This window comes from Protopterus annectens, chromosome 1.part2 (assembly GCF_019279795.1).
Source record: "Protopterus annectens isolate FY-2018-M chromosome 1.part2, PAN1.0, whole genome shotgun sequence".
Classification (NCBI taxonomy): Eukaryota; Metazoa; Chordata; order Ceratodontiformes; family Protopteridae; genus Protopterus; species Protopterus annectens.
The window spans coordinates 603101082-603123351 of record NC_056727.1 but is presented as its reverse complement, the minus strand read 5'-3'; the positions used below and the strand labels follow the sequence as shown (position 1 = coordinate 603123351).

At 39.1% G+C, this 22270-nt stretch overlaps 1 protein-coding gene across 1 annotated transcript in view; it reads left to right on the top strand.

The window, feature by feature from the left end:
• RMDN2 (regulator of microtubule dynamics 2) overlaps positions 1-22270 on the top strand; it is a 1837333-nt gene that overhangs the window by 1476998 nt on the left and 338065 nt on the right. The window contains exon 8 of the mRNA XM_044057972.1: positions 5943-6041. Coding sequence (XP_043913907.1) covers positions 5943-6041 — 99 coding nt within the window. The remainder of the gene's footprint in view (positions 1-5942; positions 6042-22270) is intronic.

The following is a 22270-nucleotide window of genomic DNA, read 5'->3' as shown; positions in this document are numbered from 1 at the left end:
GATGAAGCAAATTGGTAGAGATTAATGCAATTCATGTATGAGGAAGAAAGTAAGGAGGGAGAAAAAGATGGATTCATTTTTTTGTCTTACACAAGACCTTCAGCGAGGTTAGGTAGATATTCCTGTGGGAGTGCTAAAGTGAAGAAAGGTAGAGGAAGAATTAAGCAGATGAACCAAGGCAATATATAACAAGCTGGAAACAGAAATAGTAGTAAATGGGGAGGGAGGTGGAAGTAGGAAGGGGGACTAGTCAGGGGTGCCCATTTTCATAGGACTGTTTATTGTAATGACAGAGGAGCTAACAATGAAATTGTGAAAGATGCTGAGAGATCTAGACAAGAGAGGATTTATAAAATCACAACTTCAATTATATGCAGGTGACTGGATGCTAATATTACAGGATGTAGACACAGCCAGTAAGAAATAACTACCAATATTCAAGAAATTCAAAAGAGTATCTAGACTTAAATACAACTAGAAGAAAATGATAATGGTTGGAGTATGAAAGGGAAGCGAGAAAGATGGAGAGGGGAATTAACAGAGATAGAACTCCTTAATTTATTAGGAATGCATTTAGGCATTACATTTGTAAAGACAGAGCCTAAGAGCATGGAACTGATCAGAGGAAAGATAAGTAGATTTAAAAAGGGCAGTAAGAGGACGTACACAATACCAGTGATGTAAACAGAGTAAGAATAATGACACTACCTGAAGAAATTTGTTTATTGACCTGAAAAACAATAAGGTGCAAGAGAAAAGCTCAGGCCGACTAGAAAGAAGGGTGGATGAATTCTGCCACTTGTGTCTGAACATGCCTTAACAAGTGATGTCATTTACTACATGGAAACAGTCAGAAAAGACAGAGCACAAGCAATGGAGTTAGGATAGAAGACTGGAAGGAGAAAATCAGGAGCAAAAATGAGAAAGTGTTAAAGGAACTGAGAAACATTATGAGGGTGGGGGGAGAGAGACACTGTGAGGAAAGGATAGGAAAGGTGGGGAAAAAGGATATGAAGGGGAAAAAGAGCCATGGAAAGGTATGCAGTTTTGAGTCAACAGTCTAGTAAGATGAGATAGAGAAGGGGGCATAACATTTAAAACCTTAAATGAGCTAGAGGAAAGGTATGGGCTACCAAAGCAAGAGTGGGGAATCTATATGACACTGAGTGACATTTGAGCTGAAAAAAAAGAGAACGTTTAAAGGCAAGGGGAAAAAGCAAAAAGGACGATCTGTGAAAAAGATGTGAGGACAGTGAGAGAGAGAAATGATATATGTGGACGTAAGAAGAAAAGAAGCAAAGGCACAATTAAGGGAAATAAGGAAAAAGTGTGGGGGGGGAGAATGATGGAATACAAAGAAAGACTGAGGGTTTTTACTCCAAATAAACACACAAATGTAGCTGCTACACAGAGTAGTAAGTCATACAGTACAAATTTTAGATAGCTGGTGCCTTACTCCAAGAAGATTTGAAAAGGAGAGGAGAATGGAGGAAAATGTTGGGGGTACAGGGAAATGGAGACAGGAATGAGTCACATGTATTGGGGGGAATACTTTGGGCACAGGAATTCTGGAAAAAGGCAATAAGCATATGGGAATAAATGTACAGGAAGGAAGGAGAAAACACATGGACCTTCTGTATATGGGGAAGTTCTTATCAGAGAGGGACATGGGAAGAAAAGGAGCTGAGACTACAAAGGCTGCATGCCATAGAAGGTAAAACAGTAGTAGTGAGAAACTGAAGGAGAGGGCAAGGGATACCAGTACAGGAGCTAACAAAAAGTTCCTTTTTCTGACAAGAAGAGGTCTGAAACTGTGAAAATGGGAAAAAGTAGGGAAGGAAAGGATGACAAAAGAATGAAAAGAGGATCTTAAGTACAATAATATGTATAGAAGGGGGCAACGGGAGGAGGAGGTTATAAGAGAAGAACAGAGAAAGGAAAGGACTAGGAGAATAGTGGGGCAAAAACAACTGACTGCTGGTGAAGGTAAGTGCATCGTGGATGAGGACTGCACACGTATGTTAATTATGACTCATGGGTAAATCAGTTTTATTTAAAAAAAAAATATATATATATATATATATATATATATATATATATATATGGGATCCAGACACATGCTCGACTAGCATATGTCCGAATCACAAAACATTGAACACACATACCCGAAAGCGCTTAACATCGACAATCGCTTCCGTGTATGTGTGCTGTTTCATAGATTGGACTACAGTGCGGGTAAGGGAAAATTCCCTTTTCCCCACTGTAGTGCGATCTCGAAGTGAGAATAATAAAGTAGGGGGGTGGGGGTGCTGGGAGGCAAAGCCCCCCTGCAGAAACGTAGATTATTATTTTTTTTAAATACACATACACAGAAGCGCTTTTCGATATTAAGCACTTTCGTGTATGTGTGTTCGATGCTTTGTGATTTGGACATATGCTAGTCGAGCATGTGTCCTAGACCTATGTGTGTATATATATATATATATATATATATATATATATATATATATATATAAAATAGTGCAATTACAAAACTCATGGCTATGCCTTTTGGACAGTCTGCCTGTCTGTAATTTACTGTTAATAAAAACTGTGGTATTGATACTACATGCCATTTCATAATAGTCATCCACAAACTTGTAAAACTTATTAGTTGAACAGATACTTGAAAAGTTGTAAAGTTTTATTAGCTTTATCATAAAAAAAAAAAAATTAGCTTTCCTTTATTTGATCCAGTAACCCATGTTCAATTGTTGCTTTAATAATTGTTAATAGATATATCCCTAAGTGTGAACAAATACCTGTTCGTACCTTACATCTCCTTACTCTCCCTTCTTCACTCACTTCCTCACCTCTATCATTTTCTCTCCCCTTGTTTTCTCTCTAAATATACCATAAGCCTGACTCTCTCTCACTTCATATTGCAATTCTGTTTTGTATTATACTAACTTGGATACAGTTTCTCTAACTATTAAATTATTGTCATGTAACTTGTATGTATTCGTAAACAAAGTGTTTATATTATGTATAATTTGGTATAATTATTTAACTGCAGCTGATTTTTTGTATTATTTTAAAAGACTGTAAAATTATTATTCTTAAAATTTATTTATTTATTTTATTTTATTTTACATTTGTTGACCGGGTTAGTCCAACTGGATACATATCCATTTTCAGTGGAGGCCCGGGGAGAAAAGCTCCAAAGAACAGAGGTACATAAACACATATAATAACAAAACTAGAGCAAGTTAGTAAACTAACATTAGTATGCAAAATAAAACAGCAAGTAATAGTATATATAATTCAAAAGAGATACAAGTTAGTAAAGATGGATTGTCAGGGCTACAGAGTGGACCCTTAAGGTTTTGGGTTGGGTGGAGGCTTGGGTAGGCCAGGTTGAGCCGTGAACTATTAGTCGATTAGAGCATGGGCATAGCCATTGGGATTTTAGTAGAGCTCGAGGTGAATTTTAAATTGGTGCAGAGTGGTCATTAGTCTTAGGTTGCTTGGGAGGGCATTCCAGGCTTTGCCAATGGAATTGGCATAAAGAGCTTCACCACCCGAGTTGTTAGATTTAATGGTCAACACTTGTATACTTTTGGATGACCTAAGGGACGAAAGATTGGAGTAGGGGGTAAGTATATTGTTCAGTAAGGGGGTTTTATCAGGATGTTTAATAATTTTGAATGCCTCAGTAAGTTGGTTGAGTTTAAGGATGTTGGGCAGTTCTAGCCATCCCAGTGTCCTTAGATTTAGGCAGTGATGGGTGCGGTAGGGCATTCTGGTAATGAATCTGGCTTTGTGGTTATAGGTAGTGGATAATTTATTGAGCTCTTTCTTGTGAAGGAAGGAGAATATCGGGGAGGCATAGAGGAGTGTGGAGAGGAGGTGGCACGGGCGATGGTTAGTTTGGTGCGGGGTTAAGAATTTCTTTATTCTATACATGGACCCAAGTTTCTTGTTGAGTGATTTAATGGTCTGGTTGACATGCATATCAAATCTAAGTTTGTGGTCTATTGTCACCCCGAGTAGTTTGGTGTGGGTGACAGGATAGATTTTGGTACCATTATTAGAGGACACAGCGAAGGTTGGGATGTGGGTGTAAGGAGGTTCTATTCCGTGCGTAGTAGCTGGAGTGGGGAAGAATAGAAGCAGTTTGGTTTTGGTTGGATTAAGTAGGAGTTTTAAATCTGAGAACCATTTTTCGACTAAAGAAAAACAGTTTTGGGTTGTAACTTGGAGTTTGGTGAGAGAGTCGTCGGAGCAGATTAGGGTGGAGTCATCCGCATATTGAATGCAGGTGGCTTTGGGAAGGATAGAGTGTAGACCATTTTGTAATACTTTGGAGCTTTTCTTCCTAGGCCTCCACTGAAAATGGGCTCCTACCATTCGGACTTTCCTGGTGATTAAATGTCAATAAATAAGTAAATAGATAATATTCTTTATATTTAGAGCCACAGTTGTAAGTATGTTTCTGTCTTACCATGTACCTATTTTAGGTGAATGAGGAATATTAGAACAGCGTTTGTTGCAGGGATAGGAAGAAACAATGTGGTAATAGTGTAAGCAGCTGTGTAGCATGGCACATCACTTATTTTGTACTATAATATGGAGGACTGCAAGGAGGAAGTGTTAAAGTAATAAGAAGTTAGAGTAATGCCTGTTACTGTATAGGGGGAGTAACAAAACACAGCTTGTGTTGGGTGGCGGTGTGATTTTGGAGCAGTTTGTTGGTGAAGGTGAGTATCAGCACGGTTTTCCTAAAAAGAGGTTTGTGGACTGTTTCATTGTGTAATGTCAAATGTGTATATTAAAATTTAAATTAAAAGATGCAGAACATTATCGGAAATCAAATAAGGAAAGACTGAAAGAGCTTCACGTGTAAGACTTGAAAAGGTGAAACAGAGAGGATGTGATAAAATTTTCAGGTACCATAACAGAATATAGAAGGTTATACCTTGTGCCTTGTGATACTGGAGAACAGGTGGGCCAAATTTAAAGATACTGATTATTATTTACTTGTTGAATGCCTCAGTTGCAGTAGGCATAACCTTTTTCCAGGGAACACCTAGAGTGGTGTTGATATTGATCATGAATAGTCCAGACAGACAATTAGAAGAATTTCCCTACTCTTTTTGATAAGTGCCATGGGATCTTTTACCTCTGCCTGAGCTACCATTAGTTCAGGCAGATGAGACATCAGTTTAACACCCTATCTGAACGATGCCACTTCAGGAGTCCCCTTATGCTGCACTGCTGTATCTTTGAAGAAGATTATTTCAAACCTTGTATGCAAATGCTTGATAAACACAGAGAAGTACTGTTTCACTGAAGGGGTGGTAAGGGAATGCAGCAGCACTCTTCAGGAGGTTGTATTTTCAAAGCAGTTATGCAGTTTGAGTCAAGAATGCCTTTGGTAGACATTAAGTCTTAGGAATGATGGTTTAAAAAATAAAAGAAGCTGCCAGTTAACGTGGTTCAGTAGTTTTTTTTTTTTCATTTATCACTGAAATAGTTAAATTAGATAAGACAGTTTTTCTTATCTTACATTAATATCTGGTTTCTATGGGAACTTATAACCAATAAGGATATTAAATTAAGATTACCATTAGATGCACTGATGACTCTTAAAAGTTTTTTCGGCTTACACCTTTTATTATCATTGGCATGTATGTTTAGCTTTTGACACTTTTTTTTTAACATTAAAATAGGATGATTGTAGTTGAACACATTCATATGCTGGGTTGATATGTTCATTGCTGTGTGTCTAGTATCCTTTGACATTAATATTCAAAAGCTGATTTCCTAAAAAATAAGTGCAGTGTTTATTACATTTAGCCATAAATTCATTAAAATATATAAACTGTACTCATTGCCAAATAATGTGTGTTTGTGAGACCTGCTTTTGGAAAATCATGTCATCCTCCTTTGTTTTTTGATAGGTTGCTCAGTTGTCATGGATTGAAAGGAAAGTTGCTGCTGCTCTGTTTGGAAATCCACCATCAGCCACAATACAGGAAGCTCTGCATAACTTCCTTAAGGTACGCAGTTTGAAAAACTTATGTAGTTAATAAAGCTAAAACCCCCTGTATTACGTTTTAGCTTAGGTCTGGTATGCCTCATCCGGAGATATAGTTTGCATTTATTAGTCTGATCATATATATGTACAGATTATATAAATGAGTAGTACAACAAAAGTCCTTTTGGAGGTTCTATGTGCAACATTACAACTGTTTTCTATTCCAAGTACACAACTAAAGAGTGCAGTCATAAATAGTTACCATGATGCTGCTTTGTGATTTATTTTGGAGAGTAGTAGAACATTAAGAATCCCAAACAGTATGATAGTTGCAAGCACAAGTATGATTTTGCTTTATACTCCATTGTTATTGTCCTTGTAGAGGGCAGGGCAGTCATGTAGGTTAGATATGTTGATGACATCTAATGCAACACAATGAATCACATAATAAATCTTTAGATTACTTTAATAAGATGAACCACGTAGGCAAAGATGTCATTGCATTAAATGAATTCATGCAGTGATCTGAGGGAGCACTATAACTTGATTTTTGTACTACGGGTAACAAAGTTGTGGGGCATAGTTTAGTAAGAAATTATCAGTGTCAGAGGATTAGCAGGTTTTGATGATCACATGAGACTGAGGTATCATAAGGAGAATGGTCTGAAATTTTGACTTTGTATTTGGATATAACCGCAACATATAATGTTATCTCTGAATAAATTATATTTAAAAATATGTCTGCAGTTTTTCTTTGCCAAATTATATAATTCTTTGACACGTGTTTATAGGTTCATAGGTTCACAGGAGGTTACTAGGCTAATGGCCCTAGGGCCCTTACAAGCCTAGCCAAGTTCAACCCTTGTTCTCTTAAGGGTCTAGAGATATGGTCTATGTTGTAAGCAGATCTAAATCAGCACTGACTGCCCCCATCTGAGAGGTGCACAGGTGAAACCCTCAGGTGAATTTGTGGTTTCCCATCCAATCATCCAAGTTATGCTTAAAAAGCGTTAAAGAGGGGCTCTGTTTAACCTGTATTGAAAGTTTATTCCAGAGGAGAGTCCAACTTCTGGGAGACATATCTGTCTGTCCAGCAAGTTCTATCTCTGCCTGTGATTGGAAATTATGTTTGATTTTTCATAAGAGTACAAAGTGACCCAGTAGTGAGCTTGTAAGATAAGCTGTTTAGCAAGTAAATTGAGTAGATAGTTTAATAAAATCATATCATATCATATTTTGAAATTTGACTGGAAAATTGTGCCTGGCACCATGACATAGACAGATGATGCCTTGACTGTGACCCAGAAAATCCAATATCGATTAATGGCTTGAGCACTGGAACAGCTAGATGCATAGATTGGGTGTGAGTGGCCAGTATCAGGTTAGCCAATTTTTGGAGAAAAAAGGCAGCCTGCCCTGCTGCAATGCTGGACCTATTCTGGAGAAAGAGAGAGAGAAATAGTGGAGCATGGCATGCAGAATATGGGACAGGGACATGCCACATTTGTCTGGTAGCCCTTGTGGAGCATGTACGGGAATGTGTACATCTATAGGAACACACACTGCAGGCCCTTGCATCTGTGGCATGCTTATCAGCCACAAGGGAGGGGTTGAGGCCAGAAAGTAGAAAAACTTTGATGGCTTCCTGGATATCCACCTTCATCTACCTGTCCCCACCCTATGGAGGAATGAAGGGTCAAGTTTGTTTGTTTGTGTCTTTCGGCTTTTCCCGGTTAGGGGTCGCCACAGCGGAACTCCGGTCCGCTAATGATTGGCAGTAGATCTTTACGTGCTGGCTTGCCTAACACACAACCTTCAACGAAGGAACGCCCATTTATGCATATGAATGAATGGTCAAGTTAATTATGTGAAAACTGTTGTTTGCTAGGGAGAGTGGGGAGAAAAGCACTTAGAAAAATTGCTTTCCTTTTGACAGTGCAAGTACATTGCATGTTATGAACATACTGGATTCTTATTGAGGATTATTCATTAATTTTCTGATATGCACTTTATCTTATTCAGGCTTCCTGAGGAGTCAGAGTCTCACTTGGAAAGCATTGAGTGTCAGGCATAGAATCAGTCTTGGATGTGATGCCATTCTCACACAAGAGACACACATACATTCATACTGTAAATATTCCTGTAGTCAGTTTGGAGGATTACAGATACATTTATTAGCAGGTGTTTGGGATGTGGGAGGAAATACATTTTTTAACATATACATATCTCAGAAGCTATCTGCAGAACAGTTGCTATATAATATTGACAGTGAATGCAGAAAATCTGTAGATAATGGCAGTGTCATCAAAATAGGCAGTAATATAATGGTTTGTATGTATACAGAATGACATGAATAAGCATGTGTTTAAAGCTAAGGCTTAGGCTGACATGTATGAGGGGGTAATCTTTGGGAGAAGGACTTTGGGTTCATAATCATCTTTAAGAGTTTAGGTACTACCAGTGTTTTAAAACCATAAAGCAACAAGCTGGATTGCTTTTTATGAAACAGTTTAACAACATAACTGATGTGGCAACTAGCATTTATGATGAGGTGATAAATTCATAAAAATACAGTTGAAGACATAGCAGTGTTAAACAGCAAACATGATCCTAACAGAATCCTCTAGTCAGTTTTGCTGAGACCATTTTGCCTTTTAATGGTAGCCTGTCCTTTTTAATATTTAACACATTTTCACCAGTTTACTTGTAAATAAATATGTGATTTAATAATTCAGTCAAATTATTTTTTTAAATAAGAAGCATTGAATTATCACTTATGATACAGGCAATCATAAATGAAAACAAACCATACTGACATATTTTCAGTTGCAAACATTGTACATCACATATAATTTTCTATACAGACATTGTCAGTCAGGCATTACATAGCTTCTTCAATTCCTGCTTTGCCTTAAACCTCATTCGTCCTACAAAACATTATTCTGCATGTATTGTTCCCACAATTTCCTTTTTTTCTATGTAATTTGCTCCTACCCTTTTCTAAAGATGCCACTTCCATTTTTTTTTTATCTCTGGTACTATAGTCACTATTTCTCGTACGGTTGGTTTAGACTTTGTTTTCCATTTTCTAGTAATTGCTTTTTTTGCAGCCACAATAATTAAACTCTGCAAGACCTTAGTATCTTTAGGCCATTCCAGTTGTATATCCAGCTCAAAAAAATAATAATTTCCTTAGTTAACACCCATTTGTTCACCCAGTATTTCTGACAGAGTAGCCTGCAGGCTACTGCGGTGGCGGTGCTGCGGTAGCATTGTCGCCTTACAGTATGACATTGTCCTGTTCGATTCTCAGCTAGAGCGTCTTCTGCGTGGAGACATGCGTGAATGGGCGTACCTTCATTGAAGGTTGTGCGTCAGAGCTGGCAACTCGGCACGTAAAAATCTACTGCCAATCATTAGCGGACTGGAGTTCCGCTGTGGCGACCCCTAACCGGGAAAAGCCGAAAGACACACACACACAGCCTGCAGGCAATTTTTAAAGTCTGACAATTCATTACATTCACAAAAAACATGTTCACACTTCCTCATCACACCTCTGACATTTGCAGTCTACCTGAGGAAAAATTCTTGTCAAATGAAAGTGTTAAAAGATTTTACCTTAAATAAATATATCACATCAGTAATTCCCTTAAATTACAGAAATGGGATTCCCCTTTATACATTAGTGTTTGTTAATGTCTGTTTGTAACACATCTGTTCTGTTATCAGAATTTCATTTACTAAGATTCATTAAAACAAACTGCATAAAGTACATGGCCTGCAAAGGGCCTGTAATTCTGTTCTCAAAATGTCTGTCCTTCTTAGTATGTGGGCATCCTATTGGATAACTTTCATAGGTATAGACTGTAACTGCTACCCAGTGTTGTACAAAATAAAATATATGAAGGAGATATAAGGAATATTTTATTAATATTGCCGAAAACACATGAAATACAGTTTGTTCCTATGGTATAAATTGGTAGACCAAAGTTGTTCAAACTAATGAAATGTATATAAGAGTCTGCAGTAGATTAAAACAGAAAAGAACTGAAATGCTAACCAAATAAATCAACTGCAATGTGTAAGTCTGAGTTTTGTGCATTCCCCATACTAAGTTCTCCAGCTTGTTCATATTTAGGCGTTTATAAAATACCTAACTAAGAAAAGCCTAGGATAGCAACTGACAAGTTTGACTTAACCTTACTTAACTAAACAGTATTAAGAATTTTGAGGAATAATTTTGATGACAGAGATCTTTTGTCATTCTACTAAAGTAGTACAGTCCTTTGAAGTCAGTGGTGGCTTCCTCTTGTTAGACCTCATATGCTGCATCGTAAACATCTGTGTTTCTGCTTCTTTACTTGTATAGCTTACTGACTTGTAGTTGCAAAATGAAAGGCATACTTGCCTAGAAATACTAGATCAGTTCTGTATTGAATGGAAAATACCACAGTAAAAATTCTATGTCAGAATTAACTTTTTTATCAGTCTCTGAATGTTCCAATATGTTTTCCTCCAGTTACAGCTGTTTAGCTGTGAAATAATACCTAAAATATCTGTTTTTTTTTGTAGTTCTTGGTATGTTAAGAGTTGTTATTTTTTAGTTGTATGGCAAAATCTACCATATGAAGGCATATTCTTCTAAGTGAAGATAAAAATATAATTCCTGTCCATAATTAATGGATACCTGACAATCCGAAATGTGGCGTATTATGGCCCTTAAAGAAACAAGAAATTAAGTGTATCCTGCTGCTTTTACAAACAAAACTAATTAAGAGGTTTTCAGGTATTTATAGCATACCGACTGCTAATGTACTTGGTCAAATGTCCAGTGGCATAATGTTCAAAGCTTTCATAATTTATCCATGTAAAGAAAAGATAACTTTAACAACCAAAACTTACCATTTAAGTAACCATAGTATGTTATGATTTCTGCTACGCTGAATTTAATTGGTTTAGATAATAGCGAAGAGTGAAAAGGACCAGAAACAAAATGTGAGACTCCTCAACTCTCATACCTTTTCCTGAGCAGTAAAAGCCTTACAATTTAGTATGTTAGAAATTGCAGTTGTTTCAGCTAAACAAAGTTTCCATAGTTATTCAGCTAGGTACATCCTATGTATGCAGTACAGAAGTTAATGTACTGTGTGACAATGTGTTGGCGTCTTGCATTGAAAAGCTAGAGTTTTACTGATGAGATTTTTTTTCCAGTTATATCACTTAGAATTTCATTCTTCTTCCTCCAAAAAAAAATATAGGAAAGCAGATATTTCATAACTGCAACATTTATGCATGGGAGATCAGTAGTCAATGTGTGGCAAAATCTTAGGTAAATGCATTGCATCCTCCTATGAACTGCATAAAGATATTTATATACAAAATGTTTTTACCACTTATTACTTAATTTTGTTCAAACTAAAAAGTGTTGACAGTGCAGGACATATGACAAAATCCTGAACACCTGAATAATGACGCTATAGGTGAAAGATCATGTTCCAGAAATATGCATTCAGAAGGATTCAATAAAGAAAACTTAGATTAAGTATGTTGCTGACATTTCTAGATTTTCCCTCATTCTTTACCAGCCAAAATTCTAAACAGTAAATGTATGAGCATGTCTCATATTGATGTGTATAGACCTGCTTTCTGTGTACACGTGACATTTCACAGATTTGTACAAGGACATTTTTATCAGTTAGGTAAGTCAGAATTAAAGGAAAGACTATCTCAGCACTGTTCCTCAGCAGAAATAACACAGATGTGGGCCAGTTTATTGTTGATGCATAAGTATAGTCTCAGAAAAGCCCTAGGGTGTATAGAGTACTTCTCCTTGACATAGGTTACATGAATCCAGTTGATGAGGTATTAGGAATTGTAGGAAGTTGAAGTCTACTGAATCTTGTCAGCATTATGCCTTGCTGATTCCCACCCCAGACTGTATCCATCCCCTTCTCTAGAGGGCCAGTCCAGTCATGCCTGGGGTGAATTTATGAATACCCATGTAGTTATCCAGGTCCGTTTGAAGGGAGATAGTGTATCACACTGCTTTATCTGCAGGTGGTGTTTCTTCCAGAGGTGAGGGAGATGCTGAGTAATGACTGATGCTCTTCGTGTTTCACTGTTGCAGTCATCACCTGTGGGTTATCCCTGCTGTGGTAGCCCTTGACCGGCCCGAATACCAGAGTCAATGTTTTTCTCCATCAGCTGCTGTTGCCTGTAAACTGACGTCAGTGCTATAAAGCAAGGCAACTGATGCCATTACCCCAGTCTTTCTTGCCATGGAGCCTGTAGCAGAAGCAGTTCGCAAGTGTGCAGTCGATCGCTACTAGAGTTCGGATCACAGCTGTATTTTTGTCCTCCGTCTTCACAAATGGCGTTGGTCAGCCAACAATTCATAGAGCCTCCCAAAAAGCATAGGGCTAAAGACAGAGACAGACCTCACAAGGCTAAGCCTTCTGACAACTCCTCCGCTAAGCAGGTCATCAGTTCTCCGGAATTTAGTGAGGCGTTTTCACGGCCCCTGATACCCGATGCGATTGCTACACAGGCCTCCATCGAGACCCTTTCGGAGTCCGGTATGCCACAGAAATCTTCTTCGTCTTCAGAGCCTTTGGCTGCCTCTGCCTCAGTTGGGTCTGGAGCCATGACGCAAGCACCGGCTTCCAAAGAGGTCTTTCGCACTACCGATTCCAATCAGAAACCAACGTCTTGACATGCGACTAACGTTTCTCTCAGACTGATGGATACTCTTAGGCCTAGAAGCCAGGCCACTCTAGAAAATCTACCTCTAGCCACCATCTTACTCCCACCCCTCCACCCCAGGCCCAGATGCTTAAGATGGTGGAGGATCTTATTTTCCTTATCAGGGGCAGTCAAGCTACAACTTCTAAAAGGAAAATACACCCTTCTCCTGAACTATTGACAGAGCAAGAGTCTGAGGAATCAGATTATTCAGAATTTGAAGAGGAACAACAACCTCTTACTGCTTGTGAGAATTCAGATGCAGAGGAATCCATCCCTTCTGCCTCCCCACCAGAAGACCTCTCCTTTGGGGAAACCCTCCACACCCTCAGGGAACATTTCCAATGGGAATCTCAGGATTTCCCTCAGTCTAAATAAAGGCTAAGAGTATTTCTAGACCTACCCCAGCACAGACCCCTTGCCACCCCCCCCTATTTTAGAAGTGGTGGATGATGAATTCCACGAATGCAGTTTAGCCTCGGACGTCCTACCTCCTGCTCCCAGTAAGCCAGACAGGTATTACAAAGTACCAGACACTCACAAATACCTGTACAGAAATCCTGCTGCAGACCCAGAGGTCATTACACAGGGCCCCAAGGGAGCCAGGGCTAGTTCTACAAAGAGCTCTACTCCTTCTGATAAGGGTGCCAGAGCTCTGGACAGATGTGGTAAAAAAAAGTTTACACCTCTGCAACCTTAGCTATCAGAGCTCTCAACTGTCAGTTCCATATGTTAAAATATCAACAGCACACTTTGAAACTGTTAAAGCAAAAGATTTCTACGTTTTCTGGCTGTGCCAATTGTAAGGAGATAGCAGATTTATTGCACTCTACTTGTCAAGTGGCAAAGGCCAGCAGTGTCTGGATCTGTCATTAGAAGACATGCATGGTTGAAGGAACAACCTCTGCATGATCATGTCAAGTCTAAATTAATTGATGCACCTTTGGATAAAGACCGCTTGTTTGGAGAAAAAGCAGAAGAGATGCTTAAAAAGATGGAAGACAGAGCAAAATCTATGCAGACAGTAAAAGATTTCCTTCATGTTCAACCTCCTAGATTCAGCAGGAGTTTTCCCTCTAAGCACTGGTCCTTTCCTGCTCCTAGCAGACAGGGGCAAGCTAAGCCCCACAAGGACAGGCCAGCCAGGTCCCTACAGCAGGGACAACAAAGAACCAAACAGTGGACCACGTCTGACTCTAAGGCAGGGAGTTCTAAGCCATCCCTCTATGGCAAATACTCTCAATGCCCCCACCTCCAGCCCCACCTTCCTTTCACCCAAAAGCTCAGAGGAAGGCTGTCCCTCTGCAAAGAAAATTGGCTGTCTGTAACCAAGGACCATTGAATTTTAAAGAGAATTTTTCAGGGATACAAATTCACTGTCAATGAATTCCCAATTCCCAGAGGGTACCCAGACTTACCTCCCAATCAGTGGGCAGAGGCATTAAAGCAAGTCCAAACTCTCATAGCCCAGGAGACAGTAGTACCTGTCCCCACAGATCAAGTAGACAAAGGTTTTTATTCCAGGCTTTTCCTTGTTCCCAGAAAGGAGGGCAGTTGGCTCCCCATCCTGGATCTGTCAATTCTGAACACATCCCTGGTGATCCCCAAATTCAAAATGCTAACCCTGCAGCAGCTGCTGCCTATGCTGAAAAAAAATGCCTGGTTAGTGACCTGGACCTAGAAGATGCATACCTCCATATCCCCATAAGGGAGTCCTGCAGGAAATTCCTGTCTTTCAGAGCAGGCTCACAGCGTTTTCAGTTCTGTGCTCTTCCCTTTTACTTATCTACTGCTCTCAGGGTTTTCACCAAATGTTTGGCCCCGGCCGTAGCATTTTGCAGACAGAAAAATATACAGATTTACCCTTATTTGGATGACTGAGTCATTCAGGCAGAGAGCAAAGAAAAGCTGCTGCAAGACCTACACTTTGTCAAAACCCTCCTGACTTCCTTGGGGTTCACCATCAACGAGAAGAAAGCAAAGCAAACTCCCTCCAGGAGGATCATTTTCCTGGGAGCACTGCTGGACACAGCATCGCAAATGGCCTTCCCATCCCCAGAAAAGCAGAGCTTCCTGCCTCTCTACTTTACCCAGCTGGCGTCCAAAAGTTACCTCACAGTGAGGAAGTTCCTGCAAGCCTTGAGGTACATGGCTTCTTGCATCCTTCTAATTCCTATGACCAGGCTTTGCATGAGGAAACTTCAGTGGTATCTAAGGAACCTTTGGTGTCAACACCCACAGCCTCTAGAGACCTCTCTTTCTCTGATCTCCTGTGTAAGGGCCGTGTTTCTCTGGTGGGCAGGGGCCTGTGCCAAGAACCAGGGTATCCCCTTCATCCACCGCCTCACTGAGCAGGCCATCACCACCGACGGCTCAGACATCACTTGGGGCACCCACCTAGCAGGTAGGTGCACTCAAGGTCTTTGGGATGCCCAGCACCTTCCCTTGCATATCAACCAGAAGAAAATGATTGCAGTGCAAAAGGCTCTGACATCCTTCCAACCCCATCTCAGGCCAGGAGTTCTCCTTATCAAAACAACCACAGTAATGTGGTACATCAGCAAACAGGGAGGGACACAGTCTTACCCTCTGTGCTGTCTAGCCATGAACATCTGGCTGACTGCCTCCTCCATGGGATTACACCTAATAGCCCAATACTTACTAGGGATCAACAACACCCTGGCAGACCACTTAAGCAGACACTTAATGGACCCTCACAAATGGCAGCTCCTCAAAAAGATCTTTGTGCAAGTCACTCAAGTGTGGGGAAATCTGGAGGTGGATCTCTTTGCTTCGCACCTCAACCATCAGCTAAAGAAATTCTGCACCAGGGAGTATCGCCACATGGCATGGAAGGTAGATACCTTGACCTTCCCATGGAACTCCCTCTTCGTGTACACAGGCTGTAGGCCTCCAGGCTTAAACTCTGGTATTCCTCTCAGACCAGCCTTAATTAAGAGGCAGTGATCTTTGCTAATTGTTTTAGTAATGCAAATTGTTGATTGGTTGCATTCCCTTTTTTCTCCTTTTGTATAGAATGTGTCTTGGGATTTTATCATTCCTGTTTTGGATCTGATGAAGCGGTAACCCCGCAAAAGTGTTAATCCTTGGAATAAAAACACCTTTTCGACTCTGTGGACTATTTGTTTTTTGGCCGGCTGTGTTGGTGTGCTCACATTTGCATTTTTGTCTATTTAAACTGCTGTGTCAAGGCATCTGTCCCAGTCTGTCATGTCTATAGTGGGAAATTCAAAAACAAACCCTTTGTTGGAATTCTTGTGTAAAGAAACTTTATAATATTGGGAAAAAATGCTTGCTGTGCCTAATAAATTCAATTCTTCTTGCCATTAAATGTATCAAAACCTGGTCAGTAAAAATCTTGTGAGCCACACAAAGTGTAAAGAAGACTGTGAACTGAAAGTCACCACTTCTTCTAAGGACAATCGCAAAGTCTTGTTTAGCTGGACTAGGACACTGCTAATGAAATGACTTACTATCAAGCGGTACCAAATTTTGTGATGCATAGGCCATCAGCAGTATCCTAGCTGACAAATTCAGTTCTAATTTAACTCTTCCTGTTTATTCCTGCACTCTCCCATTTTTCTTCAAACTGCCTTTCCTCCGTAATCATCTTAGAGCTGGTCCAATCAGCATTATCCAAAACCAAAAACGCCAGCTCTGAATGCCCTGAAAACACACCCTACTGTCTCTTAGTGTAGAACACAGCTTTTGTCAACACCTCGTGAACATTTTCAGCCCATGCCTTTTCACTGGCTCTGTATCAGAAGTCTGGAGAACTGCCATAATAGTATCACTGCACAGGACTGGCCCGACACAGACTCTGGGAACTGCATGCCTATTAGTCTCACCGATAACATTTGCAAGGTCTTGGAATTGCATCATTGCTGAATGTACAAAGAATGAAATAAGTGACCTGCAATCCCTTCACCTAATCAGTTTGATATTGAAAAAGGTAGAGCCTGTTTACTCAGTATAATCAAACTCTTTGAAAGAGTTACTGAAGCCAAGGACAGGGGCCAGTCTGTCCACACTACCTATGTGGACCTAACAAATGCCTTTTTATACATATCCCCATGTTGATATTTTTTGGTACCCTCACCGACTTAAGCATTAACCCCTACATACATAAGTGGCTTACTGGTAGAATACATAAGTGAGTGTTGATGGTGCCACTTTCACACAATAGAATGTCAGTAATAGTGCCCCACAGGGATCAGTCCTTGGCCCGTCCTTTTTGGCATCTGCTTTTCTGATTTTAGGGTAGGCATTACATGCCAAGCTCTAATCACGTTTGTAATGACTAAACTGGGCGCCATTACTAACTTACTTGCTGACACTTAGAGCCTTCAGGAAGGGATTGACCATGCCTTTACCTGGTGCATTGATCAGGAATAGTCTTTCTTGCATATCAAACAAAGCAATACAGTGGTACCTTTAAAACCAGTCTCGATGACTGGATGGATATTGACAAATTCACACTTGGGTCATGTAGTATGGTTGTTCTGAATCAAGACATCTAATTCATTTACAGGTTTGCTGAGATTCACTAGCTAGGCTTCTCAGTGGTCACCTAGATTACTTGCCTAGTAATAACATTTGAACCTGTAAACCATGCTTTAATATATAGACCAACTACCACAAAGTCCATATCCTCTTTTGATCTTTATATCCTACACTGAGTTTGCTGTTTCTGTGTTGAGTGGGTAACTACTACATTACCGTAAGTATTAGAATAAATTCACTGTGCTTATTTATTTGCAAATTACATCAGCGCTAGAGAGGAACGGAATACAGCCAGCTTCTAAACTGGGTCACAATAATATCTAACGTTTTGAAGTTACAGAGTACTGCTACCCATGCAAGGTTCTAATTGGTTGCCTTTGGTGCTTTTTTATTTCCTTTCTCAGAATCCCTTTAAGTTTCCTTGTTATGTTTTTTATTCCTGTGTTGTTACCAGGTTTCAGTGTAGCCTTGTATTTCTTTCAGTGAGGTGCTCACATCTGTTTACTAAACAGAAAGTTTATTGAAAGTAATATCTAGTTTCAGTCTTTGTGGCCTATAATTAAATCTAATTAAAGCCTCTGTATACACTTGGCCAGTGCACTCATTTTCCCTTTCTTTTTTAATGATCTAGCAGACACTGTTAATGACCCTGCAGGTGACAGTCTGTCATTTAATATAACATGTTAAGTTTATGCTCTGCTAAGCTGATTTTGTCTTGTTCTAAGCAGATACTTTACTGTGTGCCATTCTTACAGTTTTTTCTCTCTCTGTCCTGTAAAAACACTTTTTTTGATAATCTCTTGAAAAAGAGGAGCTCAGTTACTTTGTGGTAAAAATATTTTTCTAAATTTATTTTAGTTACCTATGCATGCTCCCAGCATTCTGGTTGGTTTGTTCTCACCATCACAAGACCCAGATATTTGCAGATAAGTAGATAAGTGAAGGGGTGGGAACAGTAGTACAACTAATAGTCATTTAACTGATTTTTTGTAATGGAGGAAGAATGGCAGTTATCTGGCTCGTCAAGGATTTATACTTTTCACAGCAGGTCAACGCAAAAAGCAAATACTGTCAGAGCTGTGGAGTCGTTCTTGGTGGTTAACTGTACATTCCTCTTTTAAGCTATATGTATAGTAACTACACTTTCTATATAAATAATTAGTTGTAATGCTTCACACAGTGTGTTATAATCATAATATCCCATGTATTTGTGACATTGCAATCTTTGTATTGCTCAGGAATCTGATAAATAAAGTTGTGGCAAATGGATAAATGCTTATAAACAGGAATCAGCAAGTCATTGTACTGCTACATCTGCCGTACCTCTCAGCTGTCCGTAGTTGTAGCTCAGATTTTTTCTCCATCCTTCAAAATTGTTAGATTTTATGACCAAACAGTGGTCGTTACATTAAGTGAATCATGCCAAACACTAAATATTTCTTTTTCTTCAATAAAATGCATGCTTATGCAAGTCCTGTTATTCTATCTGTGTGGTAAATGGATCGCACCAGTTTATAAAGACATTCATGATATATGCCTTTGACCATGCTTACTTTTTGGAGTTTTGGGGGTGACAGGTTGAAAGCCGTGGCATCTGCATCCCAGTTTCGCAAAGCAAACCTTTATTGTCATTCAGACTGTATAACCAAAACATGAACAGCTGCACAAAATTACGTTTCTTCTAGCTCATTTATACACAGTACAGACTATTTACAAAAAAAAAAAAAAAAAAAGACAAGCACATAAAACACATAAACAACATACATACACACATAACACAAAGTCCCAAATAACCAAAACTCCATCTCCACACCAAGACCAGTCCAGTTCCACTGATCCAAGAGAACAAAGTCCAGATCAGCACACATCCAAGCTGACAGTCAGGTGTCCACCATCTGGCCTCATCCAACCCAACAACCACAGTCTCCACGATCACAGTCACCATCCACCATCGTCTCCTACACCAACCTTGTCTTCGCCAGCAACAGTCCAGTTCCACTTCCACAAACCACTCGGATCTGACACAATACCCTCCAACAACATCCAGCACTCAGTCTCTGCCATTTAGTCTTCCAGGCTCATCTCTCCTCACACAGGCTATCCATGACCAGGCCAACCATTCCACCACTCCAACCACTCCACTCCACCTGAGTGAATCCAACAATTTCACTGTCCCACCGATCGACCAACACCACGACCACCTCCTCTCTAATCTCAACCACCAGTAACCAAGAAAAATGATCCGACTTTAGGGAACTACAGAAACAGAAACAAACAACGGGAGCCAAAGAGGCTGCTGCTGCACAGGCACCACCATCTTACGCAACAAAAACAACACAGAATGTTAATTTTAACACTGTGTTTTTTTTTTTTTTTTTATTTTTTTGTTTTTAAAGTTTGATGTACTGTGTGAGCTGTTTTAAGTACATGAGCAAGCCAACTTTGCAAAGACTAGCTTTAGCTCTTCTCCCCCGCTTTCTATTGTGAAGCAGATGCTGATCAGAAGTGGTTAATAACTGTAAGAGTTTCTTATTGTTAGAAACAGAAAATTAAAACATCTGAGGGCTACTTGGGCCACCTAGTCATTGCTATACCCCCTCTATATCGAATTGCCACTGTAATCGAACCTGCTTTCTGCTTACTCCTCCTTTTGTCCAGAATAGGTATGTTTGTGGTTTTCCAAGTTAAACTTTACAATGGTATTGCTGAATGTAGCATTAGAACTAGATATAACTGATATTTCAAGTCTGTTTGCCCTTTTTGAAAATTAACAAGATAATTTATTTCTTCCATTGTGTTGGAACAATATTTCATATAAAATTGGATTTAATACCTCATGAAAGATGCATGGTGATCAATCAACTGCACTTTCAATGAATGCTGAGTGATCAAACACAAATGAAGGAATCAGTTTTCACCAAACCTCAGTGGTAACCTTTTTGTTCCCCAGGAGGCTAGGCCACACAACAGTGAAAAGTTTTGGTGAAAGTTGTTTCATTCATTTATGTTCAGTCACTCAGCACTCAATAAAGTGCAGTAGATTACACAACAGGCACCCCCTATTGAATACCCGATAAGAGAATAGCAGACATTTTATCCAGACCCACTGATATTTTAGTTCCTGTTCTTTTTAAAAGAGTCTGAAATTAGATTTTGTGATATTAAAGAGCACAAGTTATTGTCAGCTGGTAAGAGTTCAAGTGGAAGAAATATTATTTCTGGTGTTCCCACACATGAACTGGTTCAGCAATACCCATATTTGTGGTGGCACAGTACAGTGAAGTAAAAAGGGTTTTATTATGTCAGATAAGGATAAGTGGGAAGAGACTAAACAAAAGCTAATACAAAACACTGGAAAACTGGAAACTCTTGACTGTGGATATCGACAGTAAGGTACAAGCAGTGAAAATGTTTCTAGTCCCTTTAATATTGTATATAGGTCAGGTATATTTTTATCAACCAAAGGAGAAGCTCTAGATTACAATTAATAAAGAACTGAAGGAATTTATTTGGGAGGGAAAGAAGCAAGAATTAAGTGGGATAAGTTGCTTCTTGCCACAGAAGGAATAATTTAGAGTTATGTGGTTAAGGCTCATATACTTAACACAAGCACAAGTCTACAAATCAAAGTGGAAGGAAATGACATTTAAATGGGTTAGGGGAAGTAGGATTTAGGGTGCAAGCACTAAAGGAGCGTACTAACAATTATACAGAATATTTTATTTACAAAGTAGTGAAAGTATTTTGAGAACTAAGCCAACATGGGACTGGAGAAAGGAGACTTTACCAGTAGGCATGCCTATAAGTAGGGCTACAGAAAACAAAGAAGATAGGTGGAATTTGTGGGAGAAGATTAGCAAAGGATTCAATGTATTGGGATTGATAACAGAGTGTGGTAATAAAGAATGGAACTGGGGAGTGTTAAACGAAAGTGCAGCTTTGGTTGAGTTTATAGTTTAGTCTAGAACAGAAACTGCAGTAAAAAGGGAATAATTAATAGAACAATATAAACTAATGCATGATATATCTGAGAATCAGTCAAAAGACGTTAGAAAAGACTGGAAAATGAAAATTGTAAGGCGGTATGCAAAGAAACAATGGAAGGATATGTGTATGTCTTCCAAGTATGCAACAAAATCTAGACGATTTGGGACTTTTGCATGGAAGTATTTGCATAGATATTTTATAGCCCAAGTAGACTTTGAATTTTTTTCCCACAGGTAAACAGTAATTGCTGGAGGTACAGTGGGAAAGAGAGGGATACCTGGGAACATGATTTTTTTTGGGGGGAGGGGGGGCGAATGCTACATGCTGATCGATTTTAGACGTTCCCTACAGGGTATGTAGTCATTAATGTTAGGGGAGAGAATTGGTTTAACTAAAGAAATTTTTTTTTGAACTAGGATATAGAAACTGAATTGCCTAGATATACTGAGGTCCTACTGCGTTTGTTGCTGTTGCCTGCTAAAAAAGCCATTAGTAAAAAATGGAAATCAAAAACTAAAACAAATGTAGGATAAATACTGAGTGACATAAAGGACATAAAAGAATTAGAGGTGAGATCTTTAGAAAAAGGGAAGCGACAAACTACATAGAAATAAATGGAGTCTGTCTAGGACAATATGTACAGAATAATGTTCAGGAGCGGGTTAATATTTCAGGGAAGGTAGTACTTGTGCAGTCAATGTAATGTTAAACTAAATAATAAGTGCTAAGATAGAAATCATATTTGTATAATGCATGAAAAAATCTTTGGAATGAGTTATTTTCTGTGTTATAATTTAATGTATACTTGTCATATGTGATGTTAATAAAGATGTTTAAAAAAGAAATATTATTTCTAGGATTGGAAGTTATCAAATCTGAGATGTAAATATTAAATTCATTGGCTATCAGTTTTGAATCAGTTGCCGGCCTCCCTTTAAATTATATTGATGACAGTGGGTAACTTAAGATTGAGTTGGGAATTAATATATTTGTAAAATA